Source organism: Pieris rapae, chromosome 3, assembly GCF_905147795.1.
Source record: "Pieris rapae chromosome 3, ilPieRapa1.1, whole genome shotgun sequence".
Classification (NCBI taxonomy): Eukaryota; Metazoa; Arthropoda; class Insecta; order Lepidoptera; family Pieridae; genus Pieris; species Pieris rapae.
In genome coordinates this window covers 1031534-1052138 of record NC_059511.1, presented here as the reverse complement: position 1 = coordinate 1052138, position 20605 = coordinate 1031534, and the positions used below count along the sequence as shown (strand labels likewise).

The 20605-nt window shown below is 31.0% G+C and overlaps 4 protein-coding genes across 4 annotated transcripts; 2 read left to right on the top strand and 2 right to left on the bottom strand.

Annotated features, from left to right (window-relative positions):
• The first annotated feature begins 1413 nt into the window (after positions 1-1413).
• On the top strand, positions 1414-4254 carry LOC110991534 (allergen Tha p 1-like). The gene is made up of 3 exons (XM_022256905.2): positions 1414-1511; positions 2540-2734; positions 3963-4254. The coding sequence occupies exons 2-3, from the start codon at positions 2545-2547 to the stop codon at positions 4145-4147; spliced, it is 375 nt and encodes a 124-aa protein (XP_022112597.2). The 5' UTR covers positions 1414-1511; positions 2540-2544; the 3' UTR covers positions 4148-4254.
• A 5071-nt stretch (positions 4255-9325) lies between these two features.
• Positions 9326-11981, top strand: LOC110991535 (allergen Tha p 1-like). The gene is made up of 3 exons (XM_022256907.2): positions 9326-9403; positions 10162-10343; positions 11750-11981. Exons 2-3 carry the CDS (start codon positions 10163-10165, stop codon positions 11938-11940), a joined length of 372 nt encoding a protein of 123 aa, XP_022112599.2. The 5' UTR covers positions 9326-9403; position 10162; the 3' UTR covers positions 11941-11981.
• Positions 11982-12144: 163 nt separating this feature from the next.
• On the bottom strand, positions 12145-13906 carry LOC110991536 (allergen Tha p 1-like). Its single transcript, XM_022256909.2, has 2 exons — positions 13691-13906; positions 12145-12683 (listed from the first exon to the last, which is right to left on the bottom strand). The coding sequence occupies exons 1-2, from the start codon at positions 13866-13868 to the stop codon at positions 12496-12498; spliced, it is 366 nt and encodes a 121-aa protein (XP_022112601.1). The 5' UTR covers positions 13869-13906; the 3' UTR covers positions 12145-12495.
• Positions 13907-14629: 723 nt separating this feature from the next.
• Positions 14630-16624, bottom strand: LOC110991540 (allergen Tha p 1). Its single transcript, XM_022256913.2, has 3 exons — positions 16552-16624; positions 15804-15984; positions 14630-14881 (listed from the first exon to the last, which is right to left on the bottom strand). The coding sequence occupies exons 2-3, from the start codon at positions 15982-15984 to the stop codon at positions 14685-14687; spliced, it is 378 nt and encodes a 125-aa protein (XP_022112605.2). The 5' UTR covers positions 16552-16624; the 3' UTR covers positions 14630-14684.
• Positions 16625-20605: the final 3981 nt, after the last annotated feature.

The window sequence follows — 20605 nt, the reverse complement described above, 5'->3', positions numbered from 1 at the left end:
GAGTGTTTTGTTAAAAAAAATAATAAAATAAAATACGTTTATTTTGGAACATAGGATCATAATGGTAACACTTATTTCACGTCATTAAATTCGAGCCTGTTGGCATCCCTACTTATCGGCAAAGAAGACAGAGGGTGTTGGCCGAGAGAAAAAGCCGGCGTAAAAAACTCTCGGTCCTCTTTAAAAAAAATCATTATGTATATAAACATATTTAAAACAAATATAGCAAATTAATTATAAGTATGAAAATATGCACGCAATATATATAATAAAGTTATAATCAATAAACACATTATTATATATATTGCGTGCATATTTTGTGAATTTGTGCATGTTTTGTATTTGTGCAAATGTTTAAAAATAATTTAATTAAATAATTTAATTTAATTAAACCTATGTTCATTAATTTAGTGTCAATGTATAGTTTGTTGAGTAAGAGTAGGATAAGAAAGCTCATTTTAATGTTTATTTTGTTGAAACTGAGTTTAAGTTTACTAGTTGAAGCGATACCCTATATTATATCTATATGATAAATGTGATTTTATTAAATACGAATAGCGAGTGACAGCATCATACGATTAGACATTTGTTTCTTATATTATTTATGGTAATGGTAATCGGGAGATAATCGTGATCGATCACGCATTGGTCTAACCAAATAATTGTGTCTAATAAAAGTCTCTACTTTCCTTATGAACTGAGAACTGAGCATAGAGTGTTGTGGAGTCAGCAAGACGACGTATTGCTAGGGCTTCAAAGACAGGCATGAACACTGAGAAAAAGGAGAAGAAGTACGGGTTACCAATGGTAACATATTATGCTGAAAAGTCTGACATCCGTGCCACGGGTAAATTTAGATCAGGCTCGTGAAGAAACTTACATTCCCCATATAAGCTGACCTTGAGAGATGGGGAATAGCAGAATAGACGCTCTGAAAATGTGGTACTGGAGCAGAATGCTTGGGATTTTGTGGACCGAGTACTCGTCTCGATACTCCAGCAACTCGGTATTAATCAGCGTCTGTTCTCCACAGTAAAATCTCGAATCCTTGCATTCACGTATTAAAGCGTCGTGCTAAGTTAAGAGAACCTCCAAGGAACGTTGGAAGGCACTAGATCGGGCAGAAACCACAAACCAGAAATCACCTAGGTACGCGTTGTGCTGACCAGATCAGGTCTGCTGTAAAAGGTGCAGCAAGGAGCGCAGCAGCATCACATTTGCCCCTTCTTATACTACTACTACCTACATAGCGATCACGACTGCTCTGTCAAGATTGTACCGGATAAAAAGAACTAATGAAAATAATTTGACGCAGGCTTAGCGTACAAAGCTATTATAAAATGAACCTTGATTATCGCCAAGTACGGATATGGTCAGTAAACTGCATACAAAAAATATTAATTAATATTTTATTAGTAATTTAGTAAAATTTTGGCTTTTTTGTCCAAATTTAAGTAAATATATAATGATGTGTGTCTAAACTTCAGCAGTGTCATTGTGAGTGATAAACGGTAAGCTATCCAATATTTATTCTATTATCTATCTAATTGAATTATCCAGAAGATTCTAGGACCTTCCATTTTTTTGTAATATCCTATAGTGTAAGCAACCCAAGTATACTCCAACAACTGGGTTTCTATGGGATATGTGCGACGGCGAAGGCCTAGGTTATTTGCGATCCCAAGGGCAAGAACCAGTCTGTTGCACAGATCCCCGTTATCCAGGATTATGCGCCTACTAATTGCTGCCTCCGACAGTATCGACATATTTGTATGTTCGCATAGTGAATTCGCAGTAGCCATTTTCTGTATATTATGTGTTTAATATTATTTATATACTTTATTGTATTTAATTTAACGTTTCTCGACATATGTTTTGGTATAGTCTGTATGTATTTCTGTAATACATAAATAAATTAATTTTCAATTAGTAGTCTAGGCCCCTATATCATATAATTTGTGTTATTTCTGAATGCTTGATACCTAACATTATCTAATATGTTTATAAATATATTAAATTGAGTTTATATATTACATATTACATTATTTTGTATCTGAGCTAAATAGGATTACTATTGTCATGGCCCCACAAAAACTAATTCTATTTATAAAATAATTTTGTTGCGAAAATGATTTTTTCTCTGACGGTCTTACCGCTCCATTGATTTTACCTCGATGTGGTTAGTAATACCAGAATGTTTATGTAAAAAGTATTCGGTTTGAATGGAGATTTTGGTGCAATAATATGTTCATTATAAAATTAAAGTGTCGACAATGATTAAATAATTAATATAAAGTATAATTTAGTTGCATACAAAAAGGTAGATTCAGACTTAATCCAGGGAATATCATAAATTTGGCTAAGCACAAATAAATTGTTTCATACAATTGAAATCAAATGTAATCGTTTATTTGCTAAGATAGTGGTACAATTAGAAGATAATTTAAAATCAGTGATCTATAACTTCTAGAAAAGTGATTAATTACTAAACAACAATTAATAGACTTAATAGAAGTATAAAACTTTATTATATTTACAGCAATAATGAAGCTCCAAATCCTGCTATGTTTGGTGGCCATGGCTGTTATGGTGTCTGCCCGTCCCGAGCAGTACACTGACAAGTTTGACAACGTCAACCTGGACGAAATTCTCAGCAACCGACGTCTTCTTATGCCTTACCTCAAATGTATTACTGATGAAGGAAAATGTACTCCAGATGGAAAGGAACTAAAGAGTAAGTATATATTTAATGAATATCTAATCTGTGGTCATATAAGTTTTGCGTAGTATGACTTATTAATATCGAGTGTTTCATATTTTAATAGTGCCTTCAAGATTTCTCAATAATTCAATTGCTTGTCTTGTACTGAAATATCATTACATACATACTGCCCGTTATATTATATTGTTTTATATAAAAAAAAATTATATTCTGACCTATGGCCACAAATATATATTTGACACTTGAATCTGCTAAGCTTCAGCAAGTATGCCACACTTCACGCACAATCACTTGCACACACACTTGAGAGTTTCTGTGCATTCAAGTGTCATGTATTGAAAGGAATTTTTATAAGAAAACTGATATGCCTAAGACCTATATGTGTCAGGCACAGAAGGCTGCTAATTAGAAAATGAACACCAAACAAAATAAGAACTCTGAGGCACAGATGTAAAAGCTACAACCAGTACTGGCTTTTTTGTTATATTTTCTTTAATATTATATCGGATTATCATTATAACAATTGCACCGTATGAATGATTTACCCATATATTTTCATCACAACGTAACATTATTTGGAGTTTAGCGGTTCAATCACCTATCGTTGATTACGATATATTTGTTTCATACATTTGAAGAGATTATAAATCGCTACAACCTCTTTAGGTCTTGGCCTCAGATTTCTGAACCTGTTTCATGATCATTTTTTAAATCTAATAGGCAAGTAGCTGATCAGCCTCAAGTGCCTGACACACATCGTCGACTTTTTGGGTCTAAGACATGTCGGTTTCCTCACGATGTTTTCCTTCACCGTTCGAGCAAATGGTAAATGCGCACATAGAAAGAAAGTCCATTGCTACACACCCGGGGATCGAACCTACGACCTCAGGGATGAGAGTCGCACGCTGAAGCCACTAGGCCAACACGAATGATGTGATAGATACGATGTGATTTTTTCATACATTTGAAGAGACTTTAGAGACTTACATAAAGTTGCTGAAAAGTACAGTCTTTGGGTTGTATCATTGGGACAATGAAGGTTTTGATAGAGCTAGTATTCTCGTCTTGTTCCTAGATACCTAGATGCCCCATATACCCCCCATACACGCCCCATTCTTATAACTATAACAAACTTTGCAATCTTTTAAAATGTATTTATTATTGTATAATAGTAGTTTGGAACAGTTACAGCTTAAAATCTAAAATTATTAGCAGAGAGTATATCATCATGATTTTTCAGAGCATATCAAGGAAGCGCTCCAAGAAGACTGTGCCAAGTGCACGACGTTCCAGAAGAATAACTCTAACAGAGTAATGGCTAAGGTGATAAATGAAGAGCCAGCCTACTGGGAGAAGATAAAGGCTAAATACGACCCACAGAACGCCTTTTCTTCCAAATACGAGAAGGACTTGAAGAAAAATTAAGCTAAAATATTAAATAATGGTAATAATCATGTTCCTAATATATCACATACCAAATTGTTATCACTATTTTAGAAAATTAAGTTTCAAGTAATAAATTTTCGAAGAATTTAATATATATTTTATTTTGTGTGAATGACGTTCAAATACCTAAACGATGATTTTTTGGCTTAACGTTTACGTGGTTATACAAAAAGTTACCTCCCAGAAGGTCTACACTCTTAATTAGTTATAATTAACATTAATCTTTAAACAAGTGTAATATTTTACAATTGTTTGAGGTGGGTTGATTGCATCCACAAAAGGGGGCAAAATGATGTAAAGTGATACCGCTGCCCATGGTTATTGTTTCAAAATTATTTCGGCACAATTTTGAAACGATGAACAATCTTTTAAATTTGAAACGCTATTTCAGCGCTTTTTTACTTTACTTATATGATCTCTTGTTTATTATAAACATCAAAATAATAATATAGCCTTTTATTCAGATTGACTTAGGTACATAAAGATCATTGTATTAACTAGATATTAGCAGGTTGAAAAAAAACTATTCTAATATTTGGATCTTGCAAGGTATTGAACCATTTGTTTTGAAAGTTTTAGTCTTAGTCCAGGTTATATAACATTTCAATGGAATTATACCTCATATCAGGTGTTATATTTTTTGCATATTAATGAATAATAGTGTAAAAAGGGAGTAACAATTCAACAACAATTTGTTTTGTCAAAGATCAAAGTTCATCCGACATTTATAAAGAAATTGCTACTCATGCATCCCAGAATATATTATTAGCGTTGATTCGTTGAAACTAGTTATTAATGAGATTGTGCCGTATAGAGAAAATCTTCGACACTACACGTTTACATACATACACTGAGTAATTAATCAGATTTAATCAAAAAATACTTACTTTATTTATTTATGTATAATGTAAAATTAAGAAGCGTCCCACTACCCCGAATTTTATGTTAGTTATAAGCTCATATTTTTAACGAAAAAGCCCAGCTTCAAACATATCTACAACAACCGCTACTGACACTTAAGCCTACACAAAACATTTTTATTAATCATGAATAGTTTTTTTATATTTTATCATGCTTAAAAGTCTGATCCGGATTCCTGACGATGTTTTCTTACACTATTTGAGCGAATATTCAATGCGCACATAGAAAGAAAGTCCATTCCATATCATAGCGATCATCACTACTTATTATAAAACAAAGTCGCTTTCTCTGTCCCTATGTCCCTTTGTATGCTGTATCTTTGAAACTACGCAACAGATTTTGATGCAGTTTTTTTTAATAATATATAGAGTGATTCAAGAGAAAGGTTTATATGTATAATAATATATAATAACATTCATTAAATAGTGGAGAAGTACTGTTATTTTTGAGGTTTCTAATGTGATGTCGTAAATAATTACATTGTTTCCGCTTACATTGCAAACGCAGGCTGAACGAGTTTTATCAAAATAATGTACTAAGTAGGTATTATACACATTGAAAAGGTCTACAGAAAAGTCCATGATGGTATATGTCTATCTCTTATGGATAACCCACATTTTTATATACAATATTCACAGATTTTCTGTAGTGTATTTAGTATCAGCATTGCACCCGTGCGAAGCCGGGGCGGGTCGCTAGTAATTACTAAAACTATTCGAATATTAAAGCCATCTAGATTACTTTTATGGCGCAAATAACGACACATTTAGATGACATTTAATACATATTTTTCCGAACAACATCCCAAGAAACCTTGAAGGGTACACAAATGGGTGACGTATGTTAGTAAGCGTCTTTAAATTTTGTCTTTTTATTTTCTTTGGTGTAATGGGAACAGGTTTTGCTTCACTATTTATTATAAATAGGATTTTGCCTTCTTAGGGATACGTATTTTGTGCGTGGCAGTGAGTGAAATTGGTATAATTTCTAAAGACAAATTCTAAGGTTCGTTGATAACTTGTTTATTTAGTGCCTTTTTTAAGAATGTCTATCAACAAATTTAAATTAAAGTTAAAATTATAGAAAGAATTAACCATAATCTACATGCAACATTGAATTTACCACCTTTGAAATGGCAATAGAAATATATCTAACTAAATAAATCTGAGTGTGCGTATATGAATAGAAAGAAGAATGTTAGAATACATAAATTCAGTAAACCAAAATATCTTTAATTATACTAAACGCAACTAGGGTATAGATAGGGAAATTTTGAGCATTTGTTGTTATTGTAATGTTTTATTAGAACAATTATTTCACAATAGTAATTTTTTTTCGTCATAAAAAAATATATAAAAATAAAATAAAATTATTGCCATTCATTGCCTTGTGCACGATTTGAGAATCCCTCTTAAATACGCCAAAACTTGTAATTGAGAGTCACTTTTCAATTATAATTAAACAATTCAACCTTTTACAGCTAATAAAAAGTTATATTTTTTATTAAAACCGCCTACAAAGTTTAGGATGCTACATAAGCAAAAATAACATTTAAAAACTATTATAACTATATTTCCCTTTTTTAAATGTTTTATTTTTAGATAAACATTTTCTGCCTAAATATATGTTTAAACCACTCTACCCTGTCGCATAGTAGAGAACGGTGGTATATCATTTATTATTTTCAGAATGAAATATATGATTCTACTATGTTTCCTGGCTTGTGTTTGTGCCCGACCCGAGACATATAATAACAAATACGATGGTGTTAATTTACGCGATATTTTGAGTAACCGAAGATTACTGGTTCCTTATATACTTTGCACTTTGGAACAAGGACAATGCTCACCCGAAGGCAAAGAACTACGATGTAAGTTTATTACGTAGAAAAAAGAAAGTTTAGTACGTTTTTACTAGGCGTGGATGTGCACATTATAACTTGGTTTTTTAACAGAAATACCGACTACGAATGCAAGTCCAATATTCTTCTCTCAATCCTACCTCTGTTTTCAAAATCTTCTAAATCTCATTGGAGTCAGGATCGGGGGTTATTTATTTGAACTTGCAGAGTCAGAGCCCTGGTCCAAAAAAGACTGGTCCCAGGGTTGACAGTTAAACAAACTTCTGATGGATATATTATTGTAGCTAACATTGATCATTTTATATATTTTATAAAAAATTATAAATATATTCGTAAAATATAAATAATAATCGGTATATAATAAATTTACAATTCATCATCGGTGACCTGGAAGAGATCGCTCGAAGCGCGGCACTGATAAGGTCGCCATTTGCTATCATTTCATTTAATTGCGTCAATTGTATTAATGTTTCTGCAACGAAATATTAATAAATAATGCATTTTTCCAGCTCATATCAAAGAAGCCATAGAGAATGATTGCGCTAAATGTACTGAACCTCAGAAGAAGGGCACCCAACTTGTAATCGCACATCTTGTCCAACACGAAGACGATTTTTGGAACCAATTACTTGCCAAGTACGATCCTAGCAAGACTTATGTGACAAAATATGAGAAACAATTGAAGTCTATTAAATCCAGACCTTAAGATTTAGACCTTAAGACCCAGAGATTAAATGTATGAATTAAACTGTTTAACTATCTGAATCTTTCTTTTATAATCGTTAAAAATCTTACAATACTAATGCCTAATATCAGGCGTTATATTTTTTGCATATGCATGAATAATAGTGTAAAAAATGTAGTCAAAATTCAGTAACAATTTGTTTATATATGTTCAAGAACAAAGTTCACCTGAGACTTCATTTGTAATTAGATTGCTACTTAGGCTACTCTAACCCAGAATGTATTTTAAATTAAAAATCAATGAGATGTTGCATGTGGTTAAAGTTAGCAGGCATAGCATTCGTTTGCGTTTTTCGTATCTAGAAAAGCTTCGACACTATACGCAGACATAATACACTGCGTAATTATTATAATTATTATTATTATATATAAAAAGTATTTAAACTTAAGCATGACTCACGGATTTTTAATAAACTATGTTTTGAGAGGGAACAAGATCATAGTTCATGGTAGATTACATGGCAACTCTGGCTATGTTTGCACTCCGTATTTATTTATACCGGTACTAAATCCGACCACTCGTAAAGAAGAAGCATACAATTATGCCCACATTAGTGTGTAGTGTGTGTGATGTTTTGGTGTTTGGAACAACTGATTTAGGTATTTATTGTCAGGAGATTCAGAATATCTCTAGCAAACACCAAGTATATATGTAGTAAGTATCTTTGGCAGTCTTACACAATATAGAAATTGAATTGAAAAAGGAACCTATCTCTTATGATGAAGCCGAGCCCTGCCTCCACCACCACCCTCATCTCAAAACACAGTGTTCCTTCCTTCAGTTCAGTTCCTACTCCGTGAGCTATATTTATTAAAAAAAACTTAAATAGTTTCAGTTTAAACAAATAAAAGATTTTTAACATACTGTTCTATTTACTTTTGAAACATTTTAATACATCATTCTAAATATAATATAGTGACTACTAAAAGTTTAGAGTTCTAGTCTACTAGAATGTCAGTTTGTAATTTTAAATTTATCTTTACCTAGCTATGTATCTCGGCTATATTCTTAATTCTTTGTTTGTGTTCCATTTTGAAGATTTAGGTTTATAAACAATTAGTGTTTTAATTTAGATATATCCGAACACATTCACAAGAACCGCTACCGAACTTAAGCCAGACAAGACCTTTTTATTTATTATGAAAAAGTTTTTATTTTTATTTCTTACTAAACTCACAACCCTAAGCCGGATGTTTTCCTTCACTGATTGAGCTAATATTAAATGCGCACATAGAAAAAAAGTCCATTGATGCACAGTGATCGAACCTACGACATCAGGGATTATATCGCACTCTGAACCACAGTTGCACAATGTTTAATCATTATTGAGTCAACTGACATTTTTAAAAGTTATTAAAAGATATTTGTAGTTATTATCCGAGTTAAATTATTTCATGCAGCGATGATAAAACTACTCTATTAAAAACGTTTAAAACTCATCTAGATTATCTTGATGTCGTAATTGAATTAACTTAGATGACATTTAATGTAATACATATTTTTCCGAATGAAATTCCAAGAAGCCTTGAAGGGTAGACAAATGGGTGACGTAGTGAGCGTCATAATATTTTTTCCTTTCTTGTAATGGGAACAGGTTTTGCTTCACTATTTATTATAAAAAGGGTTCAGCCTTGTTAGGGATAAGTATTTTGTGCATTGCAGTGAAAGGGATTGGAATAAATTTTAATTTGTAAAGAAAAAATCTAAGGTACGTAGGTTATGGTGCTTTTTTTAAAATTACTGTTAAAATTGACGTTAAAAGTGTATAAAAAACAATTAATGAAAGTTTGAATTGACCACCTATAATAATAATAATAATGAATAATTTATTTATTTAGGTAACTTAATGTACACTTATGAACGTCAAAAAAAATTACATTAAATGCTTCTAATTTTACATTTACTGCCAGTTCTCAAATTTAGGACGTAGAACGGAAGAGAAGAACTGGCAATAAACTGTCCGCCACTCTTTTTAATCACCAAGTTTTTTCTTTTACACAACGTTTGTAAGGAGCTGCAACCATTACACCATGTTTCATATGACATTTTGAGTAATGAAAAAAAAAATAAAAATAAATTATAAACAAGTTTTTTTGAAATAGCAAAATAGAAGAATATCTGCCTAATTAAATATATTATAAGGTTTAGGGTTGAAACAAATTATCTTAAATAATAATATTATATAATATACTCAATGGATATGTTTTTCAAGATTTCATATTTATATTTTAAATGACTCATTATCGTATAATTCTTTTCTTAAATTTATGTTTTATATTAAAGCCGCGAAATGTGTAGAAAATAGTCAGACAAAAATGAACTTCTTAAAACTAAAAAAATATTCGCAATATTTTTAGATTAAATAAGTTAACGTTTAACACAGTTTCTGTTATATAGATTTTTAAAACAATTATTAATCATTGTCGTAGAGCATAAAAAAAGTAGTTAATTTTTTATTAATTTCAGAATGAAATACATAATTCTACTATGTTTCCTGGCCTGTGTTTGTGCCCGACCCGAGACATATACCAACAAATACGATGGCATTGATTTACGAGACATTTTGAGTAACAGAAGATTACTGGTTCCTTACATACTTTGCACTTTGGAACAAGGAAAGTGCTCACCGGAAGGCAAAGAACTACGGTGTAAGTATTTCTAAGTAAAACTTCTTTAGTCGCATGAGGGTAAATTTTTTACGGATCGTTACGAAGATGTGCAGCGTTTTTGTCGAAGAAAAGGGAGAGAGCGATTGAGACCGATTGAGAGAGAGTGAGAAAGGGAGATCGAGAAAAAATACAAGCTCTAATGGTTGATGTATTCGTTTAGTTAGATGGCAATTCTGTCGCTCGACTTGTGCAGTAAACAGAGATTTTATTTATTTATACATATTATCATTAGGAAGTATACAGTGTAAATATAGATATACACGGAGTGATCATATACTGGTAATTGATTATCTATTGGGGCTTTTACATTATACCGCATTTACATTCAGCTGTAGTGAGCAGGGATACTTACGCCGAAGTATCGCGTTTACAAACTCGTCCTTCCCTGCTCGAAGTAATACATACATTTTTTATTTATTTATTCCCGGAGAGCGTAAAATTCCCGACTAGGCGAGAAGTTTTCTACGTGCGTATTATACAGGGAACAAAAATTGGAAGAGGAAACCAGCTTATCTTAGCCCAATTAAACTATAAATATATTTTAATTACAACAATATATATTATATATATATAATATATAATATATATTGTATATATATATATTATATATTATATATTATTATATATTAATATATATATAATATATATTGTTGTAGCGTTATTATTTAACGTGCCGTAGTTTAGTGGCTTGTAAAAGTCTGGGAGACTCACGCATGGTCACGTGACAATATTCTTTACACAAAAATACTTCACGGCAGGCGTCACCTACTAGTCCTATCGAAAGAATGGTCACAAGCCCTGACAAAGTGTTTTCGTCTAGATAACACTTTTCGTCGATTATTCATTAAAAGCCCATTTATTTTTATTCAAATTAAGTAAACTGTGACGTACGAAGATTTGTTTGAATTCTCTATGCTCTCATAAACTTCAATCTCAGTAACTACAACCATTCAATTATTAATTAATACAATAAAACTGTGTTAATTACGAAAAGATATGAATCACAACAAAAATTAAAACAATGAGCGTTCAGCTATATTTCCTGTTAATTCTTATTTTTGGAATATTTTTTATCTCATTTTACATTGCCTTGAGTTTCTTGGTTCAATAACAGTGCCCTTACCCTGTAACTTGGTGTAGTAACACTGACGTCTTTGAATGCTAGTTCCATGTCTCTCAATACTGTTTGTACAACCTTGGCACCACAACAAAAACTCATTATTGGGATTAGGATCGGTGGTTTGAAAGGTATAAGGTATGAAATAATAGCCCTCGAAAATTTTTTTCAGTTCGTCTTTTCATATTTATTTCATATACAAATAATAAACATACCACTATTTGGTATTCAAACATTTATGATTCAGCAATATTATACGTTTTTCCAGCTCACATCAAGGATGCCTTGGAGAATGATTGCGCTAAATGTACTGAACCTCAGAAGGAAGGCACTCAACTTGTAATCACACATCTCGTCCAACACGAAGACGATTTTTGGAAGCAATTGGTTGCCAAGTACGATCCTAGCAGGAAGTATGTGGCGAAATATGAGAAACAATTGAAGTCTATTAAATCCTGAGTTTAAGTTTGTATAAACGAAATAAACTGTGTGTTTTATTATCTGAAGCTTTCTTTAATCCTACATTTCATATTTTTCTAAATTTATTTCTTAATTCTACAGCTAAAATAATTATATAATTCAATTGTAGTAAAGATACAGCCAGAGATGGGAATATAATATATAAAAAACGGTTCAATCATATACTAAAGGAAACCAATAAAAAAATATTAAATACATTCAACTAAGTAATAACTAATACAGCTGTGTGTGATGGAGTGAAAGTAAGCCTATGTATGGTTGTGTGGGGTGTTGTTATGATGCAGGTGATATGCCAAACACACAATACTCCTTTTAAGAAATTTCGGATTGCCGAAATTTCTTAAAAGGACTTACTTAAGCTATTGAGCTTAAGTAAGTCAATGCTTCAATTTTGGTAGTAGTCTTATTTACACAACTTAAGTTTACCCGACTTAAAATTGACGCTGATTAAAACCTCACTTGTTTTTCAGAATAATGTAATTGTGATTGCTTATTCGTTGTTATTACATATTTAATTATGCTAGTATTTATTCACTAATCATCAGAGGCCAAAAATGGTTCGTAAATTTGTTTATATTCATTTTTAGGGTCGTATTTCTTTACGATGTCTTGGAAATAATTGTCATAGTTCTCGCGAAGATATCGCACGACCTTCCTTGCACCTCTCCTCTGATTGTCTGTACATTTTGTGCATCCTGTCTGCATACCATCTTTGACGTGCTCTGAAAAATATATTTGCAATCAAATAGATTTTGTCTTGAATTGTTATTAAATTATCGGTTCGTTCGACAGTTTCGGTGTTCGTTATAAAAATAATACAGATTCACACGCACACATCTTCGTCGTATTGCCAAGTTGTGGACAGATAACTTTTCAACTATTATCGTTATATCTCAGTCAATTTACATAAAAGTATTATGAATTTTACACTCAAATCTTCCTCAATTATAGCATATCTATTATAAGACATTTACAGAGTTATTTAGGCAAGACTAATGTAAACAGTGAACAGGACAATAATATATAAAGAACACATCAAAAAGAAAAAGTGCACATAATTTCAGATCATAATTTAGGGTTGATTTAAATGAAGATAAGGAGAAGAGAAGGAGCTAAGCAAACAGGAGTAGGAATTGAATTTCATAGGTTCACTGGATGAACCTTAGAGGATTCATCAAGAAGAGCTATAAGATGGGATTTCAAGGATATGATTTTAGAAAGAGGTATAGGCTCCCAAAAGATTGAAATAGTTTTTGAGATTATGGCATTCACTATAAAAATATTATAGAATACTAAGACTGTTAATGAACATTAACTTAGTTTAAGCTATTTATTAGTATTTTAGAAAATTAAGTAAACAATAAATTAGCCATAAATATTGTAAAGGCTAGATTGTAATTCATGTAAAGTCGCATTCTTTTTTGTGAAATTTATAGTAAGAATAAAAAGGCAAAGGCAAATTTAGTTAAAGAACAACAATTTTATACTCTATTATGGAATGTAAGGGGTTACAATTCTCAGTTTAAGTATCTAGAACTTATTTGATAAACTTTTAATAAACGACTCTGAGTATTGTTTTAAACATGTACCACGGAAAAATTGTCTTCTATTCACGCACAACACAGGGATTTCCCCCGTTGTAATCTAGAAGATAATATGAATCTTGTCACAACCCGTTTGTCATTAATAAAGTTTATTATTATTATTTATAATAAGAGATTAATCATACCCTTTAGCGCGTTTCCCTCAGGCGTACACCTGCCTTGCTCCAACAGACATTTAACATACGAAACAACCAAACGTTTATTTTGTAAAATTTCATTTACATTTATATTGTCATATCTATCTGTATATTGTTCTGCATATATAAAACCTACGACGGCGAACAAAACTAGAATAAACTTCATTATTTACGATTATTTAAACAATGGTGGCGGCGCACTCTGACTGCATTTATATATTTTCTGTAACAATCGCTCAACATTATTTTTAATAGGTTTAATTGTTGTTTCAATAGGTAATTGCATCAATAAATGATAACCATAAGTATGATTCAATGGGAAGATTTACATAGATTATAGAATAATATCTCTGTTTACATCTAGTTGTCATTCGTCTTTTTTCAAATATAAACAATGTACAATGTTGTAAGTGTTCGACTTTTGGTGTATGATTTTCTTCGCTTTTATTATAAAATAAATGAAACAACTTTTTATCTAGTCTCGAATTTATGTGGATTATTTTCAATTTATATTATAATATCTAAGGCTATCAGATGAAAATTCGAAGAAGATGGAATTAAAAAAAAAATTCATTGGCATGCATATCGACGCCGACAGAACGGGTTTTTGTTGAAGATACACACACACACACTTTGATAATAATTATAAAAAAAATAATAAATAGAAATTTAAAACAAATTTTAAAAGTTACTACAAGCCATTTTAAAAACGTAAATTACCGAGTAAGGTCAATATATTAAATTAATTACATGGCTCTACATAACCTAAAATGTATTTACATAATTACAATAGCAACATTTTAATTATAAAAATATTAAATTATAAATCAACATTAAACAAGCCGCTTGTGGCGGAGTTAAAAGTCAAATAAATATGATTTTTATGTAATTTTAATGAGTTAGGATTATTAAACTAAAACCAACAAATGCATATCCAACCATTTATTTAGAAAAATAAAAGAAAATCGGGTCAAGTAATCTTTTAAACGGCTAAGCCGGCAGACTTCGCGCGCTCCTCATACTTCTTCCTGTATTTCCCTTCAGCGTCGTATTTGGCACAGAGCTTTTCCCAAATCTCCTTCTCCTTGTTGATAAGGTGCTCTATGATGGTGTATGTGCCCTTCTCTTGAGCCTCAGTGCATTTGGAACACCCTGTTTCGAGCGCGTCTTGTATGTGGTCTGCAAGGTAAAAGGAAATTACATGTTTTGCAAGTGTAATTACTACGTATATTTTGAATTTTCCAAGGCTTAATCTATCGTTAGTAAAGTTATATCTTTGCTGTAAGCGAACACTCTTAAAATTTCCTAAAACTTTTTTATATTTACTCGAGTTAAGAATAACATAATTAATTAACATAGAAAATAATATACGGCTCAAATATAGGAAGGAGTCTTTCCATCTCTCTGTGATTTGGTTCAATTTGGAGAAGAGACTCTTTAGCCGTGGGGTTCAAGTACACAGCCGCTAATTAAAGATTTTAGTTGGCGTCTGGTAGATGGTACCAGTAACCCCAGAGCTGGTGTTTTCATCGCTCAACTAATAAACATCGCAACACAGCAAGTGAATGCCAGCGTTACAAACACAGCCACAGAGATCAAACTTGTGAATATGTTTAAATTGTTTTATTATTATTATTATATACTATGTAGGTTAATAGTGAACGCTGTAAAAAATAAAAAAATTGAAACTGATAAAAAATTCTTAAAAGGCCGGCAACGCACTCGCGAGCCCTCTAGAATTTAGAGTGTCCATGGGCGGTGGTATCACTTAACATCAGGTGAGCCTCCTGCCCGTTTGCCCCCTGTTCTATATAAAAAAAAGTGAAAAATAATTTATTTTCTCAATCTGTGGTCATGCTTGATGTAAACTTTTTATGATGAACTGCGTGTTCACCCACCAAACCAATTGTTTTATTTATAGAAATTACAAAATATATTTCATCTTGAATTATTTTATTCAGTAAAATATATATTATAACTTTTATTAGCTAAGTAATAGCTCATTCAACTTTTGGCACGAGCAAGAACAATTTAATTTGTGGCAAGAAATAACTATCAATTTGAACACGTTTATCAACTATTAAAAATGTCACAATATTACCTTTCAATTCCTTTCCTTCAGGGCTACACTTTCCTTTATCCAAGAGACAGTCAACATAAGCATTCAGCAAACGCTTATTTTCCAAAATCTCTTGCACGTTGATGTTGTCATATTTATCGGTGTACTTCTCCGCGAACACCGCCACCAAAACACAGCAGAACACAATGAGTTTACCAGCCATCTGAAACATATATTGACTTCAATATTAATAAGCACGAACCAGATATTAGTTTAGTAAACTCTGAAACAACGCTATACGAATCGCGTATTATATATATATATATATATACATATATGCGATAAATCCAGAGAGTATGATTGTCCAGTTATGCCGCGATAATATCCAGTATAGGCAATGGATAATAAGCAAAGGAATTTTATTTATTAAGGGTCTGTTTCACAATGTGGATATGTTCTAAATAAGCTATTTATTACTTATTGGTAGGATAAACAGTATTTTTGCGTTTCGCGACTATCAGATAGCGCTATTCGTCATGAAATGCGAAGTATCTTATTTGGAACTTTTATCTTTCGAATAATTTATATGTTGCATAACTATTAGGTACTTTATCCATACATTGTGAAACAGGCCCTAAGAATCTTAATGTTGCTAATCATGCTTCGAACTAGGCTTACACTATTCTCGACCGACACTAGGACACGATTCCTTGTTAATCCTTATTAACCACAAATTTTACTTTTAAATAGTGATTACTATTATTTATATTAAACACTAAACTGAACCCACCGTCTCAATCTCGAACTTGGTAACTTATGCCTCTCAATGTAATGACAGAGTTTATATACTGGTTATATCTAATTTACTCGTCAGATCGTTAGCTGTGAACCATTTGATGCATAAAAACTAATGTACATGGTGTTCAGAAAATAGGAGTATCAGATTTTGATGTAAATAGGGTTATTAATAAATTATTTGTGAATTGTCAAGTAGTTTAGTAGTTAAAACAAGTTAAGGTATTAAAAATTTGCATGTATCTTTCCATATAAACAAAGTTTAAAGCTTTATATATTACCAGTTTTTCTTAATATGAACATTATTTTTGTATAATTAAATTTTATTTATAGTATAGGGGCAGAATGCTCATCTGATGTTAGTGCCGCAGTTGGAAAACATAGCCATAAGGCTCGCGAGTGCGTTGCTGGCCTTTTAACAATTGTAACGCTCTTTTCTTGAAGGACCTTAAGTCGACAGCATAATAAGCAAGGCATATGTATTTATATAACTATTAAATATTTCATAACAATCTAAATAGGTTTCACTGAGAAAAACGTGTTTATTTAAATATTTATTAGACATTATGGGGTATACCTACTATCAATTTTTTCTAACAACCAAATATTATTTATGTTCACATTTTTTAATCATAGATATGTATATCAAACCCATTTTAAAACATTTTTAGTAAACTATAGGAATGTATTAACAAAAACCTACCTGGAAACAAAAGACTAGCATAGAGCTACAATCACAAAATAGTATTACGAATATAGATTTATTATATATTTATGGCGAAAATTTTGATAGAAAACAGTAGCGATAAACGAATTCTAAACTCAAACAAAGAGTTTAAAGAATTGTTTCTTTTAATATCACATGAAGAGTGAATGAGAGAAACTGTGAGCGATCTTCAATTAATACAAGTGGATTTATTCATTGGGAAACCGAATGACCCCCTACCGAAAACATGCAAGAAAAACAGCAGAGTCTAATTCGGTGGACTAGTAATTTCATAGACTGACACATAGATGGCGCTACTGATTCTTACCTTCAAAAGACACAATTCCTGCATTCAGACAACAGAGAATGCTCGCTGGAAGAATATTTTGCGCTAATGAAGTGAAAAAAATACTTGCTAAATAATAATAATCTCTAATACTCAGCCCATCTTTTGTGTATAAGGATAAAATCCTAAAAGTACTAGGATAAATAATCAATATAACGTGACTGTACTAATATTAGTACAATAACATATTTGTAATATTGTTGACATATGTATATTATCATATATCTTTTAAATAATAACTGGAAGTATGATCAATTGACTGATTTTCAAAGAATTCAAACCGCAATTATAACAAGTTCTGTAGAATTATGTAAATTAATAATTGTCAACAGATCTATATCATAAAAATAATTTTATACATTTTATTCAGATTCAAAATGAAGGATATATTGTTTGTATTGATTTACAGTTTCATAAATAGGTGTTAATCGGCTTTTGGATGACTTAGAAACACACAACTGTATTGTGCCACAGGGCATCAGGGCTACGAAGAACAGGGAATTGTAAGAATTGCTGCAATTAACACCGAAAAAAACCTCCAGTAATGCATAACAGAAAATTTTTATATTAAAAGAACATTCTAGAGGCCTTTTTCGGCCTGGCTTTGGATATAAATATGGCTGCTTCTGACCTGGGATATAATGTGTAGTATAGTATCATGGACATTATAGTATATATAGATATATTATTTGAATTTTTTCTCAAAAATCAAATGAAAATATGTTATAAAAGGATACATATATATATGTGTATATGTAACTTCCGAAGGCGCAGCGCTAATTTCCTCACAACTGAGTAGCAATATCGCAGCACACAACTCAATAAGGGGAGTTTTTATCACATTAGATTATATCGGGAGCAAGAAATAGGCTAGAAAATAACCGGCCTATGCTTCCATGAAAATTGCTAAATAATTTATAATTTCTCAAAAAAATTAAAAAAGCGCACAAGGTAATAAATAAAATATGAAACATCCTATATAATATCATATTTATTATTATGCATAAAAAGCAGACCTTTTGTTTAAACTTAAACCTCAATTTTATTTAAGTTTTTTTACAATATAATGAGGTGTTTTGGAAATTGTTCCGAGTATAATTAAAGGAAGTATCCAAGGTGTTCTTACTAATTCACGTTTGAAGTCCAGATTTATAAGTACAATAGTGTTAATTAAAAATAAATACACGCTTATCAGACCAAACCAAGTTTATATTATTTATTATATAACAACTATGTCAAGGTAAAGTTCGTTCTATATTTATTTGGAAACAAAATAGATACATCTATACAATAAAAAAAGTTAAAAAAAAAAAAAATTTTTTTGTGCAAAGTTAAACTAAAGTAAATTAAATACTCTTTAAATATTTTATAAACACTATTAATATATTTTAACATGTATTATTTTGTTAGATAGAACCATTTCAATTGAATAAATACATTTAATGACTGAGGACTATTAATTTATAATTCATCGGAAGGGTACAAAAGGATTTTCAAATTTTAAACCGTCCGTATTTAATTGTTTATAGGGTTATATATACCATATATTATTTTCCGTTGTGCGTCTGTATCAGACTAAATTAAGACTATAGAAAATAATGTTCCTGTATAATAAACTGTAAGTATGATTCGCAATTTGTTTGCTTGCGAAACATTTATTTCGCCAGGGGATAGTAAACCTATGCCATTTTTATTTTCTGTAAAATTTTCTTTCGATCTTAATATAGTGTTATTGTAACAGCCCCTACAAACGAGAAAACTATACATAAACTTCCATACAAACATTGTTATTATGTGATTATAAAAAAAATAACTATCCTTGAATGTACTGATTTAATTAGTTTTTAATGAGTGTTAAATAAGTGTTACTATGTTATAAAACCTGTTAGTACTTAGTCGTTTTTCTGATGAATAATACAATCTATGGTTCGGAATCTATGGTAGAGAAACCATAGATTGTATACATTCATGCTTTCAGTTAGCAAGTACAAAGCAGACTTACTACAACTAAATACTCCTCTTGTAAATACTTTTCTATAATACGGGAGTCATCCAATCTAGGTCCTAACTTAGATGTCACTCTAATAACTTGCTATCTGAGCATAGCATTAATAACCCGAAACCATTAATCCACAATCTCAGATTGTTTTCAATCAGACAATGACAGTCGATCGATCTCCTATCCGCATCCCAATAACCAAACCCTACGAAGACAATACATTTTTGGCGACTGATAGAATACAATCTATTCGCTCGTTATATTTGTCAATCAATATAAACAAGATAAAGTAAATAAAACCGTACAAATAATATTAAAATATACATGTCTATGTTTAAACATTTCAAATAGCTTTTTAATTATTTTAAAAAGAGGTGTAAGTTAAAATCTTAAGATAGGATATTGGCACAATTGAACTGTCATTTTCATACAAAAGTCTATCCATATAGCTTGTATCGACCGATGGCTATTACAATCAGTCAACTAGTTACTGGCGCACTTTTTGTCAGTATTTGGATTAAGATGTCTATATCAAAAATGGGATAAAATACGTTATTGGGTTTGGGCGTAAGACTGGCTGTCTAAAAGATAGTCATGGAGCTCATTTAAATCAATTTTCAATAAGGCTTTAATAATACCAAGTGCAACAAGGAAAAGAAAATGTAACAATTTTGATCAGACTATAACTTGGGTGTAGCGACCATTTAGGTATAACGACGTTAATTAATCTAAAATCCCTGAATTATTTAACTTTGTTGTTTACTTGAATTATTTGACTTTATTACTTAAAAGAGACAAAAAATTCACTTATATGAGAATAATACTTAATATTAACATTACATTATAGTCGTTCTTAAAATAATCACAATATAAAGATACATACATGCAACAAACTTAAAATATTATTTCATAAATATTTTAAGTTTATATTACATATTACATTTATAATACATAATATTTTATAAATTATATATAAATATATTAAATAAAAGTAATAT

Bases quoted from the DNA above. Each gene is read 5' to 3' on its own strand.
- LOC110991534 (XM_022256905.2), top strand. From the start codon at position 2,545: ATGAAGCTCCAAATCCTGCTATGTTTGGTGGCCATGGCTGTTATGGTG. The intron at 2,735-3,962 runs GTAAGTATATAT...ATGATTTTTCAG, and splicing joins AGATGGAAAGGAACTAAAGA to AGCATATCAAGGAAGCGCTC.
- LOC110991535 (XM_022256907.2), top strand. From the start codon at position 10,163: ATGAAATACATAATTCTACTATGTTTCCTGGCCTGTGTTTGTGCCCGA. The intron at 10,344-11,749 runs GTAAGTATTTCT...ACGTTTTTCCAG, and splicing joins GGAAGGCAAAGAACTACGGT to CTCACATCAAGGATGCCTTG.
- LOC110991536 (XM_022256909.2), bottom strand. From the start codon at position 13,868: ATGAAGTTTATTCTAGTTTTGTTCGCCGTCGTAGGTTTTATATATGCA. The intron at 12,684-13,690 runs GTATGATTAATC...TATATTTTTCAG, and splicing joins TGAGGGAAACGCGCTAAAGG to AGCACGTCAAAGATGGTATG.
- LOC110991540 (XM_022256913.2), bottom strand. From the start codon at position 15,984: ATGGCTGGTAAACTCATTGTGTTCTGCTGTGTTTTGGTGGCGGTGTTC. The intron at 14,882-15,803 runs GTAATATTGTGA...TTTACCTTGCAG, and splicing joins TGAAGGAAAGGAATTGAAAG to ACCACATACAAGACGCGCTC.